This window comes from Callospermophilus lateralis, chromosome 7 (genome assembly GCF_048772815.1).
Source record: "Callospermophilus lateralis isolate mCalLat2 chromosome 7, mCalLat2.hap1, whole genome shotgun sequence".
In the NCBI taxonomy this organism is placed as follows: domain Eukaryota; kingdom Metazoa; phylum Chordata; class Mammalia; order Rodentia; family Sciuridae; genus Callospermophilus; species Callospermophilus lateralis.
In genome coordinates, this window is record NC_135311.1 from 102,352,440 (window position 1) to 102,366,674 (window position 14,235).

General features: G+C 52.4%; 1 protein-coding gene across 2 annotated transcripts; it reads left to right on the forward strand.

Annotated features, from left to right (window-relative positions):
* Window positions 1-778: 778 nt before the first annotated feature.
* Window positions 779-9,550, forward strand: Ldlrad1 (low density lipoprotein receptor class A domain containing 1). 2 transcript variants are annotated; one of them, XM_076863421.1, is made up of 5 exons: window positions 779-799; window positions 1,280-1,334; window positions 6,160-6,297; window positions 7,973-8,101; window positions 9,402-9,550. In XM_076863421.1, exons 1-5 carry the CDS (start codon window positions 779-781, stop codon window positions 9,548-9,550), a joined length of 492 nt encoding a protein of 163 aa, XP_076719536.1. The 2 variants fall into 2 exon arrangements, with proteins under 2 accessions (XP_076719536.1, XP_076719537.1); XM_076863422.1 differs by lacking the exon at window positions 6,160-6,297.
* The last annotated feature ends 4,685 nt before the right edge of the window (window positions 9,551-14,235 follow it).

A 14,235-nucleotide genomic window follows, 5' to 3' on the forward strand; every position in this document is an offset into this window, starting at 1 on the left:
AGAGGGACCCTGCCTGAAACCCCCGGACTTATTTCAGAAGGTGACACCTCTTTTCTCTTAGTGCTGGTCCTTAGACCAGTCCCATAAACTTCTAGAGCCCCAGTGTCCTGAGCAGTGGAGTAGGTTGCTGGGGAAACCCTACCACACTGGTGTGTGGAAGGAGCTCCCTGACTTCCCCCACCTCGGATGCCATCTCAGGAAAACTAAAAACGCACAGTGCCATGTTTTAAAAGACAATAATCCAAAACTATATTTGCTTTGTAACTTTGGTGGCAAATGCATATTCTTTCAGCTGATATTTCCTACTTAACTGAATAGGAGAACATCCATGAGAAAATGACCCCTGCTTTCTAGCCCTGGAATGTAACTCTGGATATTTCTGCCTGTACCCAGCACCCCGGTGCAGCCGGTGCCTTGAGATGCTGCAGTCTCACCTTTGATGTGGAGGAAAAAGTACATGCTAAAAAGTTTACAGAGTTTAAATCTCACCCCTCCACCCACTGTGTGACCTGGAGCCCAGGGTGGTTTCTCCCTCTCTGAACGTCGGGCTCCTCATCTGCGCAGTGGGAGTGAGGATCTCACCTACAGTGCTGCTGTCAGACTGAGCGTTGCCTCCCTGCCCAGTCCTCTGCTGGGGAGGCAGCTGGGAGGGGACCACCCACAGAAGAGGGTGCGGCCTCCTGCTGTCCCTCCTCCAGGTAGCCCCTGGTGACAAGGTAGGGTACCTGTTGAGTTCTCTGCTCTCTGCCTCTGTTCCTGAAGTCCGGGCGCTGGAGGCATGAACAAGATCTTCCCCCAGGTAAGAGCTGCCCTGAGCTGGCTCCTGCCCTCCAATGGCAAACCCTGCTCCTAGGAGTGGAGAGGAAAGGTGGGTCCTTAGACGCCCCCCTGGACCACCACGGTGAGTCAGAGCCCACCCTATCACATGGCAGGGGTCCCAGCAGGTGAACCAGCCAGAGTTCAAGTGGCCAGTGCTGGGCGGGAGCCGGGAGCCAGGTGCACAGAGATGGGGAAGCTATCAGCACTGTGGCAGAAGGGCCCCAGGGAGGAGCGGCCAGAGCAAGTTGCAGGATGAGTGTTTGCCAAGTGGACCACAGAGGAAAAGGGATTCCGCCCCACCAGGGAGTGGAAATGGGAGGCAGTAGCAAGAGTGTGGGGCACTCCCAGTTACAGCTGTGGGACCAGGAGTCTTATCTGAGGCCTCTTATCTCAGCCTCCCATTCTGAAGACGCCATGAGGCTGGGCACCACCTCTCCTAAGGCTCTGTTCTTTTGGGCAGGGGGATGTCACCCGCAATGCTGCTGCTGGAACCAAAGCCCGCCCTGGAGGGGAAGGTAAAGGACCTGAGGTCTGTGGGCCTCCTCCCTCGGGTGGGGATGCCTTGGAGCCCAGCAGCCGGCTGCAAAGGCACAAAGAGGGTCCAAGCCTCCACTGTCTTCTGCCCCCCCATGTCAATGGCATCTGTTCCCAGCTTCCTGGCCAGTCATGCCGACAGTCAATTACTTAATAGGACTGTTCATTACCTCCATGCACAAGCATTTATGGAGCACCTACTGTGTGCTGTGTCCCTCACAGGCACTGCGCTGCTTACAATGCCCCCATGTAATGTTGAGAAAGGAGCCCAGAGTCAAATCCCTGACTCGGTGAGTGACGTGGGCAACTCTCTGTACCTCTAAGGAATCAAGACCCCAGGATCACACAATTATTTAGCACCTATCATGTGCCCCTGACTCACGGTGCTACCAGGGCTATTCTCTTTGCCTTTATGAAGCAAAGGGAAGTAAGAGCATGTATTTATTGAGTGTCTCCCATGTGCCCTGTCTTGACCCACGTTTGCTCTATGACAAAACAGACCCAGAGAGAGGCAGACAACAGCAACAGCTATAAAGAATCCACCCTACTGTGTGTCTGGCTCTGCACAGTCTCTTTCAATCCTCAGAACAGCTGTTGGGGAGGGGGTTGTTAAGAGCAATAACAGATGAGACAGCTGAGGCTAGGAGGTTTGGATAACCAGGTCACCATCACCCAGCTAGAAGGTGGGAGAGACAGGGTTGAAATTCTAAACAAGGTCCCTCTTGTTGCAAAGCACACTGCTTTTTTTTTTTTTTTTTTTTCTCTTATGGGTGCTTAACTACTGAGCCATAACCCCAGCCATTTTTATATTTTATTTTGATACAGGATCTCACTAAGTTGCTAAGATCTCTCTAAACTGCTGAGGCTGGCTTTGAACTTTCGATCCTCCTGCCTCAGCCTCCCCTGGTGCTGGGATCACAGGCACGCTCCACTGTGCCCGGCCCAGGGCCTTTGCTGCTCTGCACTGGTGTTTCTGTTTCCAAGTCCTAGCTCACGGTGGGCGTGGCTGCCGGACCAGCAGGTTCCTTTCCTCCATCTGTCCAGGGAGGCAATGACACATAAAGCTTTTGGGGCTTTATAGTATGTCATCTTCTCCTGGGTGTGAGCTTCAGTTCAGCAGGTTCAGCACTGAGTCCCCCCTCTCCCTTCCCCCGGGGACCCCACCTTGCAAGTAGCCTGTGCTGCACAAATATTTGAGAAGTGGCTGCTTGGCTGAGCAGGACACCTCCCCTTGCCCAGCTTTGCACTGTCTCCCGGGTTACCTGCCCTGTGTTTACCCGCCAGGGCTGCAGGGATTATTGGCTTTAGATTTACCCTGAGCCTCCCGTCGTCGACCTGCTTTTGTCACCTCTCCCAGCACAGGGCACGCCCACATCCTGTCCTGCAGGCCATCCACCAGCTTCCAGGCTTCCATGGCCTCTCCTGGAACACCCTCTTTAGGCCTCCCTGGCCTCCCCTGCAGGGGTAGCGCCCATGCTTCTGAAGTTGCATGGAGCTCACGGGGCACCTGGCCCATACTTTCTTAGCACCCTTTACACCTGACGCCACCCAGGTCCACTTCTAACTGGCAGGTGGCTCTGAACAAGTGAGTGGATTGAGTGGAAATGACCCAAACTCACCCAAATTGATAGCCTTCCCCTGGACCTCTGGGTGAGTATATCCCAAAGTATTCACAAAGCACCTACTGTGTGCCTGCCTCAGAGCTGGTCACAGAAATGAATCAACCTGCTCCTGCCCCCCCCCTTTTTTTTTTTTGGAGGTATCTGTGACCTGGACCTGACAGTAGCCCACACTCATTCCTGTGTTCATACTTCACCTTCTAATGCAACCATAAAATTTTGGGGAACAAAATCAGAGCCACAGTTACCTTTGTGTCCTCTTCAGAGCAAGATACCCAGAAGGTCCTCAATTAAGATTTCTTTCATTATTTTGCCAGCAAGAGAGCAAAATGTAGTCCTAGGAGCACAGGGATGTCTCCCATCACTGCTATAAACAAGAGAGATGCTCAATAAACACTAAGAATAGCTCACACCTAGCACTTACTGTGTGCAAATGCTGTCCTGGTACACTAATTCAACAAACTGACCCATACGATGGTCCCCATTTTCCATATGAGGAAACTGAAGCACAGAAAAAAATAAGTGACTTAATGTTGCTCACCTAGGAAGGGGTGGAGCTGGGACTCCAATGTACTGACAGGCTTCAGAATGGACAAGCAACTAAAATCCTGGAAAGGATACCAGTTGTGGCATTTGACAGTGTGGACTCACATCCTAGCTTTTCATAGAGTAAACTGGACCTTTGCTTCTCTGAACCTTAGTTTCTTCATCCATCAAAATAAAGGGTGGTTTTGCTGGGCATGGCGGTGCACACCTGTAATCCCAGCGATTTGGGAGGCTGAGGCAGGAGGATCACAAGTTCAAGGCCAGCCTCAGCAACTTAGTGAGATGTTGTCTCAAAATAAAAAGTAAAAAAAGGGCTGGTATAGCTCAGTGGTTAAGCGCCCCTGAGTTCAATCCCTGGTACCAAAAAAAATAAATAAAGGGTGGTTTTGAAAAATAGAAATAATGATTGTGAAGGGCTTGATGTCACTTCCGCCCCACAGTAGGGACTGAATGCACAGGTTTCCATTTCTGCATCCTGAGGAGGCCGCTTGGAGCATAGGCGGGTGAGGACTGTGGAGGATGAGGTCTGGAGCAGAGGCCAGCTGGGTAGCACTTGGTGGTAGTGGGTTGGCAGGGAGAAGCCAGAGCCCCTTGGAAGACACAGGAGTCCTCTTTCTGGAAAGTTCTCCTGCCCTGGCCTTCCCTGTGGGGATGCTTGCTGGGGCCAGATCAGTGCAGGGGACCCCTGGGCCACTGGCTGCAGCATCAACATGTGACCCAACCCTCACAGCCACCTGCGGCCCCTGCTGCTCCCGACGTGGAGCCTGCCTCTCGGCCTTCCTGCTGTTCCTGCTGTTCCTGCTCGCGGCCCTCATCACCCTGGTCACCATCGTTGGACTCCCTTCACGCACATCAGGTGGTCACGAGGGGATGGGTCAGACCTGCTGCGGGGTACGGGGAGCCCAGCCCTCCTTGGCTTCTGCAAGTGCTTTTTGCATAATTCCTTAGGATGCAAACGCAGACACACACTGTACCCACGTCTCTGAGCCTTGGTTTTCACATCTATGACACGAGATGTTGAGAAGACCCAGCTCTGATGTCCCCTCCTCCTGGAAGCCTTCCCTGACGCCGAGGCTGGGTTAGGTGCCTCATCTCAGCCCCCACAGCCTCCACACTTCTCTTCCCCTATCCTGGCCACCCTGGGTGGCACTGTCCCTTTGTGTGTCTGTCTCCACCATTGAGGACAGGGACATGTCCCACACATCTCTGCAGCCAGCCTCCATGAAGAGCAACTCAACATAGTCCTGGCCTTCATGGGGCTGTTTGGAGAGCAGTGTGGGCACTGGTCCAGTGGGGCGCACGGTTAGTGGGGGACAGGGAGTCTGGGCCAGGGATTCTGGCCTAATCTGGGAGTCAGGGTGGGTACCTTGAGAAAGGGAAAGGGAACCGAAGTGAGAAGAAAAAAATGGAGATTGGTTAGTGGAGAGTAAGTCAGGAAAAGCACCCGAGGCACAGGGAACAGCTTGTGCGGGTCCCTGGGGTGGGAGGAAGGATGAAGAGGAGGGCCTGCCAGGTGACCAGAGGACAGGAAAAGTGGGAAGGGGACTGAGCCAGGGAGGGTGTCAGCAGAACTGCCTTTCCAACAGATGGCTCTGCCGCCAGGCAGGTGGGTGTAAGGGGACAAGATGGGGAGAGAGTGAAATTCACAGTCCTCTACATTCCTGTGCAGGAACAGGGGACTGAGCAGAGCTGGGAATACGCAAGGAGTCGCAGTCCCATGCCTGTGTGCACCTGAGTGTCTGTGAGACCGTGTGTGCCAGTGTGTTTGCACGCACCTGTACGCACGGGTATGTGTGTCTGCGTGGGACTGTGCACGTAGGTGCAGATGTCTGTATGAGCATGCGTGTGGCAGTGTGGGTGTCTGTGTGTGTGTGTCTTGCTGGCCTTCTCACACTAACCAAGGGTGCCAGGAGCTGAGATGTGGCTCACATGAACACACACACACACACATGCACACAAACCTGCTGCCACCCCCAGTGAGCACACACTTACACGTGAACAGTCTGGGGCAAGGGGACCACCCATCTCATCTGCCGGCTTCTTTCCTAAGTCTTAGGAGCAGCCCTAGGGGTGAATATGTGGGTGTCTCTTCTCTCTGAGGGGGGGTGACAATGACATTTCAGGGATGCTTGGGGAACAATGGGATGAAGTTGAGACCGTGCTCTGTGAACCATGAAGCTGAGCCCAGATGAGAGGGGTCATGACCCACAGTCCTCATGACAGCCCCAATACATTGCTTCTGAGGTTTCCCTGAGTGGAGCACTGTCCCCGGAGCCTCCTGTGAGAGTGCAGATAAGTCTTCAGTAAGAGCCGGACCGAGGCTGACTGTGCGCCTTCTGTGCTCTAGGTGCGTTTACTGCACCCACATGAGTCCTACGGGGGTGGGCTTTGGGTCGCTTTGTGCCAGACTTAGCTCTCCCCTGGGAAGCCCTCCCTGGGTCCAGAGGTCAGGTCATCTGCTCAAGGTTATGTAGCTGACAGGAGGCCACACGGGGACTTAAACAATGCCCACCATTGAGTCCAGGGCCGGCACGCTGTCCCAGCCTCTCAGGGTGCAGCTTGAGAGGGGCTCAGGGCCCGCCTAGGTGCTGCCCTTGTGAGCACCACCCTGACTCTCTGGGGCCTCCCCCTGCCCACGCAGGGGCCCAGGCCTGTGTGACGCTGACTAACAGGACAGGCTTCTTGTGTGGGGACCGGAGGAGCTGCATCTCCGCCAGCCAGGTGTGTGATGGCCTTCGCACCTGTCCCCACGGCGATGACGAGGATGAGAGCTTGTGCCGTGAGTGCCCCTCGATCATGCCCTGCCCAGATCAGCCCTCCCGAGGGCGGCCCCCACCTCGTCTCTCCCTGCAGCTCCACTGAAGCCTGACCATCTCTGAGCAAGTCAGGCCCCGGGCCTTTGAGGATACAGTGCCTCTGGCCGGAAACCCCTGTCCCCACCCCGCCTCAGTCAGGTATACACGCGTGTATGCCTTCACTGTGCACCTCCACTCCCAGAGGACCTGTATTCGTCCTTCAGGAAAGAATTCAAGGGTGAAGTAGCCTCCAGGAAGCCTCCCCTGATTCCTGCACTAGGTTGAGGGTCCTACAACTGCCGAGCCTCCCTGTGACCCAGCCCTAGGCATATTGGTGTCATCTCTGCAGCTCCATGGGACTCAGTTCCCCTGGGGCAGTTCCGTTCTGCTTGAGCTTGGGGCCCTCTGGCACAGATGGGTACCTGGAATGATACTAAATGAACCAGTGGATGAATGGATGGGAAGACCTGGGTCCACACCCCAGAGGCCTGACAGATCTCAGGAGGAAGGAGAAGCAGCAGGGGGGAGATTCAGTACCTGAAGCCCCAATGGGGAGAGAGCCTGATGAGGTGGAGAGCAGAGCCGAGCGGGCAGGGACAGTGCCTGGCACACAAACCCTGAAGAGTCTCTAGTCGGTGCCCCAGCTCCTATCCATCCCCTCTGCTGAAAGCCCCGACAAGTCACCAGCCTCTGCTTGCATATTCCTGGGATGGGGAACTTGCCGCCTGGGGTGGCCACCCCCAGCTTTGGATGCTCTTCCCAAGGAAAGGCATGCCTTGTCCTGCAAGTACTGCTGTTTCCAGAGCTTCCCCAGACTGGTTCCAGCCCAGCTCTCTCCTCAACCCCTGCCCCAAGAGACCACCTTTCAATCCTTCCCCTGTGATGGTGGTTCTGCATGGATTTGGGGGTTCCTCTCTGGCCCCCTTCTTTAGGTCACACCCTCAACTCCCACAGTCATCCTCCAGGGGACCCAGTTCCTGCTCCTTCCCATTCTGCCAGTGTAGCACATGCCAACTGCCCATGTCCCTCTCCCTAGTCAGGCCCCAGAAACGTCCATCACACTTCGGACAGTCCAAAGAACAAAGACTTGTCTCTTCCCCAGTCTGGATCTTTTCCCTCCAGTATGGATGTGGCCTAAGTTTGTGTGAACTTTGGGTTTTCCTGTCACACGGCCGCCTAACACAGTTTTGAGAAAGGCGCTCTGGGTCCCTCTCATGAGGCGTATAAGCCACACCTGCTTAGTTCTGAGACCCAAGTGCAAGAATGGCACCCGTTACATTCCAGCTGGAGGAGGCTTCCTGGAGGTGAAGGGGTTTGAGCCTGGACTTGAAGGCAGAATGATTTTAAATTGGTGTCAAGGAGACTTTTCTGGAAGGAGAAATAGCCCAAGCAATGGTGTGGTGGGGAGACGGAGCTGGGCAGGGGTGAGGAAGGGCGAGGCAGCCCTCTGGGCCTCTTGCTGGATGCACAGGCAAATAAGTACTCCTCTCCGTGGACTTGACCTCCTTTCCCCCGAGACCTGTGCCCTTCCTGGGACGAGCAGGAAGTGACCCTGAGTTTGACAGCTGCCAGGGTGGCCAGGATGATCCACCTCCAGATAGCCCCGAGGGAGCTGTGGCTGGGTGTGAACTTCTTCCTGCTTCCTCTGTCCCTCTGCAGGAGATGTGCCCCAGAACCTCCCCAGCTTCCTCGTGGCCCGCTGTGGAGACCTGGCCTCCTGGATCTACTCAGACCAAAAGTGTGATGGGATCAACAACTGCGGGGACTGCTCAGACGAGCTGAGCCCAGGTGGGGGACTGGCACAGGAGGGACTGCGGCAGGTGGCCAGGCCGTGGCCAGAGGGCAGAGGTTGACCAGGGAATCTGTGAGGGTCCACTCTACCTGCCTTCCCTGCATCCCGGGAAGAAGCTTTCTACTCCTGCTGGAATGCCCCGGGGTGGGGTGCTCACTACCTCAGGGCCTCCTGGCCGTTCTTTCTCCTTTGGGGGCAACTTACCTTTGAGGGCACAGATGAGGACACTGGGACTCAGAGGTCATCATGTAAGGAGACATGCATGGCCCACCTGGGATTTGAACCTGGGTTTTCCCCATGAAGAAAGCAGGGCAAGAATGGCTGGACCCGACTTGTATGTAGGTAAGCTGAAGCACCAGGAGGAGAAGGGACAGCAAGTGACAGAAAGGGACCTCGGGTGAAAACCCGTCTCCTGACTCCCTGTCTGGAGTCTTGCTCCTTTAAATCCCTTCCCCGGTGTTCAATCAACAAACACGCCCAGAACACTGTTGGGCCTGGGCCTGGTACAAGATTCCAGTGGGGGACAGTCAGGGGTCAGATAAGGATGCCTCCAGGACTCACATCATGCTGACGACAAAAGGAAATGCTGGGCCCTGAAGGAGCCAAGGGAGGCTTCTCAGGAGAGGTGACATTCCAGCCAGTCTTAGAAAGTTACCAGGGTTTCAACAGCTGGGCGTGGTAGTGCATGCCTGTAATCCCAGCTGCTCTGGAGGCTGAGGCAGGAGGATCACAAGTTTGAGGCCAGCCTGGGCAACTGAGCGAGACTCTGTCTCAGAATAAAAGAAAAGGGACTGGAAATGTAGCTCACAGGCAGAGCACTTGTCTAGCATGCACAAGGCCCTGGGTGTGTTGCCCCACACCGAGGGGCGGGGGGAATAGACAGGGTTTCAATAGGCAGAGGCTGACATGAAGTCCAGGGTACAGGGTACAGGGCAAGGGAGAGAAGTCTGTGAGGCACCATTGGGGAACCTTCAGGGGTTGGTATAGCTGGAGTTAGGGTAAGGCTGGGAGGTAGAGCAGGTGATAGGGAGGGGGAATCAGCAGCCATTCATATTTGAGCACTACTGTCTTCCTTAATAACAATCTTGAGTTGATGCAGAAACTGAGGCTCAGGCAGGGTGAGGGAGGAAACACTGAGTAGTGGAGTCTCAATTCTCTCCAAGAACACAGTCGGCCCATGTCAGATGGGGTGGGGTTATGGGGAGCTATGGCAGGTTTCAGAGCTAGGGAGTGCCCTGGGGCCTGGAGTGTTCCGGGACTCCACAGTGGTTCTCCTACCTGCTTTTATCCTCTCAGTGACTGCATGCCCACCCTGTGACGCTGGGTGGTGGCGCTGCTCTCCAACTGTCTTCAAATACTGCAGCTGTATCCCAAGGACTCTCTGCCAGGACCACGTGCAGCACTGCTCTGACTGGTCCGATGAGTATTCCTGTCCCGGACCCTGAGAGGGCCTTCCAGGCCAGCGGGAGAGGCTGGTTCGAATGACACTGGTAACTCTTCACAAGAACATCAAGTCCTAGACCAAAAGGCAAGAGGAGCCTTCAAAATCATCTAGCAGGATCTACACACTGTATCTCCATGGGAATTACCTCTTCACTTTTCCAGTTGCTCAGCCACTGCTTGAATGCCTCCAGAGACAGGGAGCTCACTATCACGTTGTCAGTTTCTAACAAAGACGAGGAGAATCTGCCCCTATGGTTTTAGGCCTGTTTCTGAGACAACACAGAGGAAATGTGGTCCTCTGCTCCATGCCAGGCTTGCTGATCCCAATCTTGTCCCCTTTAGAAGAAATGTTTGAGACTGAAGTGTCAAGCTAGGAGTTTAGCCCCCAAGGGGGGGTACATAAGTAAAGTATATGCCACTTCCTGCCTATTTGGTATCTAAGGCAGATGGTGCTGGGTTTGGAGGCCACTTTAGCTAGCTGAGCAGCCCTGGGCTCTTGAGGAAGGGGCTCTATTTTGGTCCCAGAGCTGGACTGAGCCATTTCTCTGCCTACTTTTCCAGCTTCACAGCACCCAGGCAGGTAGGGATAGATGTCTCCATTAGACAAATGAGGAAACTGAGGCCCAGAGCAGGAAATGGCTTGCCCAGGATCTTGCAGCAAAGTCAAGGCTGAAACTGTTCCACGTACCCACATGTGCCCTCAACCTCAAGAATTTTCTAAACGCTACCAATATGGCCCTACCTTGGCAGGGGCAGTCTCTGTGGGGTATTGTAAGAGGTAGCTTGAGGGGCAGAAATGGTCCCACATTTATTCTAAAAGAGAGTCGTGGAATCTGGCCAAGGGGAGGGTTCCTGTTAAAGGAGACAGGTGTGTCCCCATTGGAAATTAATGAAATTGGTTCCAGATAGCAGTCTTCCATAAGTTTTGAACTGAAAATGAGCATTGGAGAGGCTGGTGAGCCCCGGTCACTCTTCCCCTCTTTCATTCATTTGTTGGTTCATGCCTCAGTCTCTGCTTTCTCTGGGCAAACCAGGAGCAGGGTGCTGGTCCCCCCAAGAAGAGAACTGGGTCTCAGCACAGGAGGAATGTGGAATCTTACCGGGATCACACCTCACACCCTGGAGGGATGGGTGGGACAGCAGGAAATTCTGGGCCCCAAGGAAGGACCTTTAGGAGCCAGAACAATCCCATCCCTGACTCTGAGCAACTGGAATCAGTTCCTGGGACCGGGGACCTCTGGGGTCCTGCCAGAGGGACAGTCAGCCTTCTGCTCTGTCACCATTGGTTGGGTTTCTTTCCAACTGCAGCCCAAGCAGGGGCTGTGGAGGGGCTCAGGCATCGAACTGGCCTTGGGGGGCTGGGAGGCTTTTCAGAGGGTGGAGTAGAGGAAAAGGACATTCCTGAGTTGGTCCATGCGAACTGAGACGTGATAGGGTACAGCTCAGCCAGGGAATGTCCACCCAGCCAGTGGCCAAAGCGTAGGGTGGCAGAGGAGACAGCTGGAGAGCGGGGAGCAGGGACCGAGCATGGTGGGCACAGCAGGTCACACTTCATCCCAAGGCCAGTCAGGTGTCATGGTGGGGGGCGCGAAGCAGGGAAACGGGACTGCTTTTAGAGCACTTAAGACCTCTCACTGGTAGAGACAGGCGGCTGGCTGAAGGGCATGTTTCTGGTGGGGACCAGAACCAGACGCATGGACTCCGAAGCCTAGGCGCATGCCGTGACAGCTCAGTATTCTGTGCTGTCTCTGGAGGGCTGGAAAAGCTTGCTCAGGGGGGTCCCCTGTCTCAGGAGCTGGTTCCAGTTGCTCAGAGGGGATGGCTGAGCAGGGCCTTGACCTCGAAGAGGACTGAGCCAGGAGGAAAGCGGGAAATGGAGGACAGATGGATTTGGGACAGGAGTAGGGGCTGGGCAGGGACAGGCAGCCAGGCGCAGGGAGGGCACCAGTAACTAAAGGAGCATGAAGTGTTCTCTGTGCCCAGACTGCACAAGCTGCAGAGAGGGACCTTGACTGAGGGAGTGAAGTGGCTGCAAGCAAGGCTCAGGAAGGATGACTAGGCACCAGGTTAGCTCACAGCCTCGCCAAGAGGGCAAAGTGAGATCCAGAGTGCGAATGCCATCAGGAAACAGAAGAAGGGTTGCCAAGAGCTGTGCCGGAGGCTCTGGGGAGTATTAGCTGCAGTGTTTAGTGAGCACTTAGTCCAGGCTTGGCACCGCTGCAAGCCTTGTCTCTGGAATATCATTTCCTCCAGTTCTCAAGAAACTGGTTTATTACTCACACCCTTCCAGAGGCACAGAGAGATGAAGCTGCTTGCTTACCATCACATAGCCTTCAGGATAGAGCTAAACTTAAACAGGAGCTAAACTTAAACAGGCCCAAATTCTCAGCCCATCACAGCCCTCCTGATGTCTCACTCTATGTCAGCCTGGTCTTCCCTCCAGGAATGGGGAGCCAGGGAGCCACAGCCTGTAAACAGGAAGTGGCTGAGGTTGGCAGAACCTCTGTTTATTCCTCTGTTTATTGGTTTTTCCTTTCAGAAAGGAGCAGGTGCCATAGCAATCTCCCAACAGCGCTGCTTATGCAGGCCCCCAGAGACAGCAACGCAGGGCAGCCTGGCAGGCCCTCCCCAGACCAAGGAGGCAGAGCAGGCTGGAGCAAGAACCCAGCAGCCCGTGTCAATATTTGTCCTCTCTCATCCTCCCTGGCCCCAGCAACAAGATCAGGACTTTAAGAACAACAGGTTCTTTGCTGTGCAAACACTCAGGGATAGATTAATGGAATTTAAAGTGGCTCAGGCTTGGCCCCAGGGCTTGGATGGGAAATCTGGTCTGGTTTAACTGTCTGCTGTCACTGTTTGCCCCGGGCTCTCCTTTCATCCTTAGGCTCACAGAGCCACAGACGTTAGAGCTAGCAGGGACCTCAGAGGCCAGCCAGACTTTTTTTTTTTTTTTTAACATTTATTTTTTAGTTATAGGTGGATACAATATCCCCATTTTATTTTTATGTGGTGCTGAGGATCACACCCAGTACCTCTTGCATGCTAGGTGAGCACTCTTCCTCTGAGCCACAGCCCCAGCCCCACCAGCCAGGCTTTTGTAAAAGAGAACACTAACCCAAAGCTGCACTGCCTAGTGGCTATTGCTGGGGATTGTGAGGGCCACCCACAACTCCAACAACAGGTAGAAGCAATTTTGATGAGTCCTAAAAAGGCACACGCACACATGTATTCACACAATAGTCCTTGTTTGTCTTGTGGGGATGTACTCCAAAACTCCTAGAGGATGGGCAAATAGCATCAAAACTACATATATTATGTTGTTTTCTATACATACATAGAAACGTTTGATTTATAAATTGGGCATGGTAGGAGATTAATGACAATAACTACTAATAAAATAGTGATATACTGTAATATAGCAATATACTTTAATAAAATTGCCAGCAATAGTTCTCTTGTGCTTTCGGGCATTATTAAGCAAAATAAGGGTTACTTTAATACAAGCACTGCAATGTCTCAATAGTCAAGGGCTATTAATTTCTAACAGGAGAGTAGTATATACAGTGTGGATATGTTAGGATGTCTTTTTTCTCTGATTACTTTTCAGATTTTCTTTATCATTGCTTTCGAACAATTATATTATGCTGTGTGTCTTGGTATGGGCTTCTTGGTCCAATCTACAAAAATTTTGACCATTAATTCTTTAAGTATTTTCTCTGTCCCTCTTTTTCTCCTCTCCTCCTAATCTCTAATTACATACATACTGAGCAGTATATGTCCCACAGTTCACTAATATTCTGCTCATGGTCTTACAAATTGTTTTTCCTGGGCTGGGATTGTGGCTCAGTGGTAGAGCACTGGCTTAGCACATGCGAGGCCCTGGGTTTGATCCTCAGCACCACATAAAAATAAATAAATAAAATAAAAGGTATTGTGTTCAACTACAACTAAAAATAAATATTAAAAAAGTTGTTTTTCCTCTCAGCATTTTATTTTGGATAGTTTCTATTGCTCTGTCTTCAAATTTACAATTCTTTCTTCTTCAATATTTAATCTGCCATTAATTCCATTGGTGCGTTTTTCACTCCGGAGTTTGATTTGGGACCTTGATATTCTCCATGTCTCTACTTAACTCTTCAACACATAGAGCACAATTATAGCTATTAATCTCTCTGTCTCTCTCTCTCTCTCTCTCTCTCTCTCTCTCTGCCAATTCTAATATCTGTATCAGTTTTGAGTTGATTCAGATAAACTGAGTTTTCTCCTCATTGTGAGGTATACTTTCTTGCTTCTTTTAATGCCTAGTAATTTTATTTTAATACAACAGCTTTATTGTGTTATAATCTACATACCATACAATTCATTCATTTAAAATGTACTATTCAATGTTTTTTAGTGTATTCAGAGTTGTGCAGCCATCATCATATTCACTTTTAAAACATTTTCATCATACCAAAAGAAACCCTTGTAACTAATAGCAGTCATTCCCCAACTACCCATTCCTAGGCAATTACTTTGTTTCTATAGAATTACTGTATTAGTTTTTTTTTTTCCACTGTGACCAAAAGACTTGATAAGAACAATGTAGAAGAGGAAAAGTTTATTGGTCACTCATAATTTTAGAGGTCTGAAATCATGCTCTGGTCCCAAGGTGAGATAGAACATCATGGTGGAAAAGCTGTAGAGG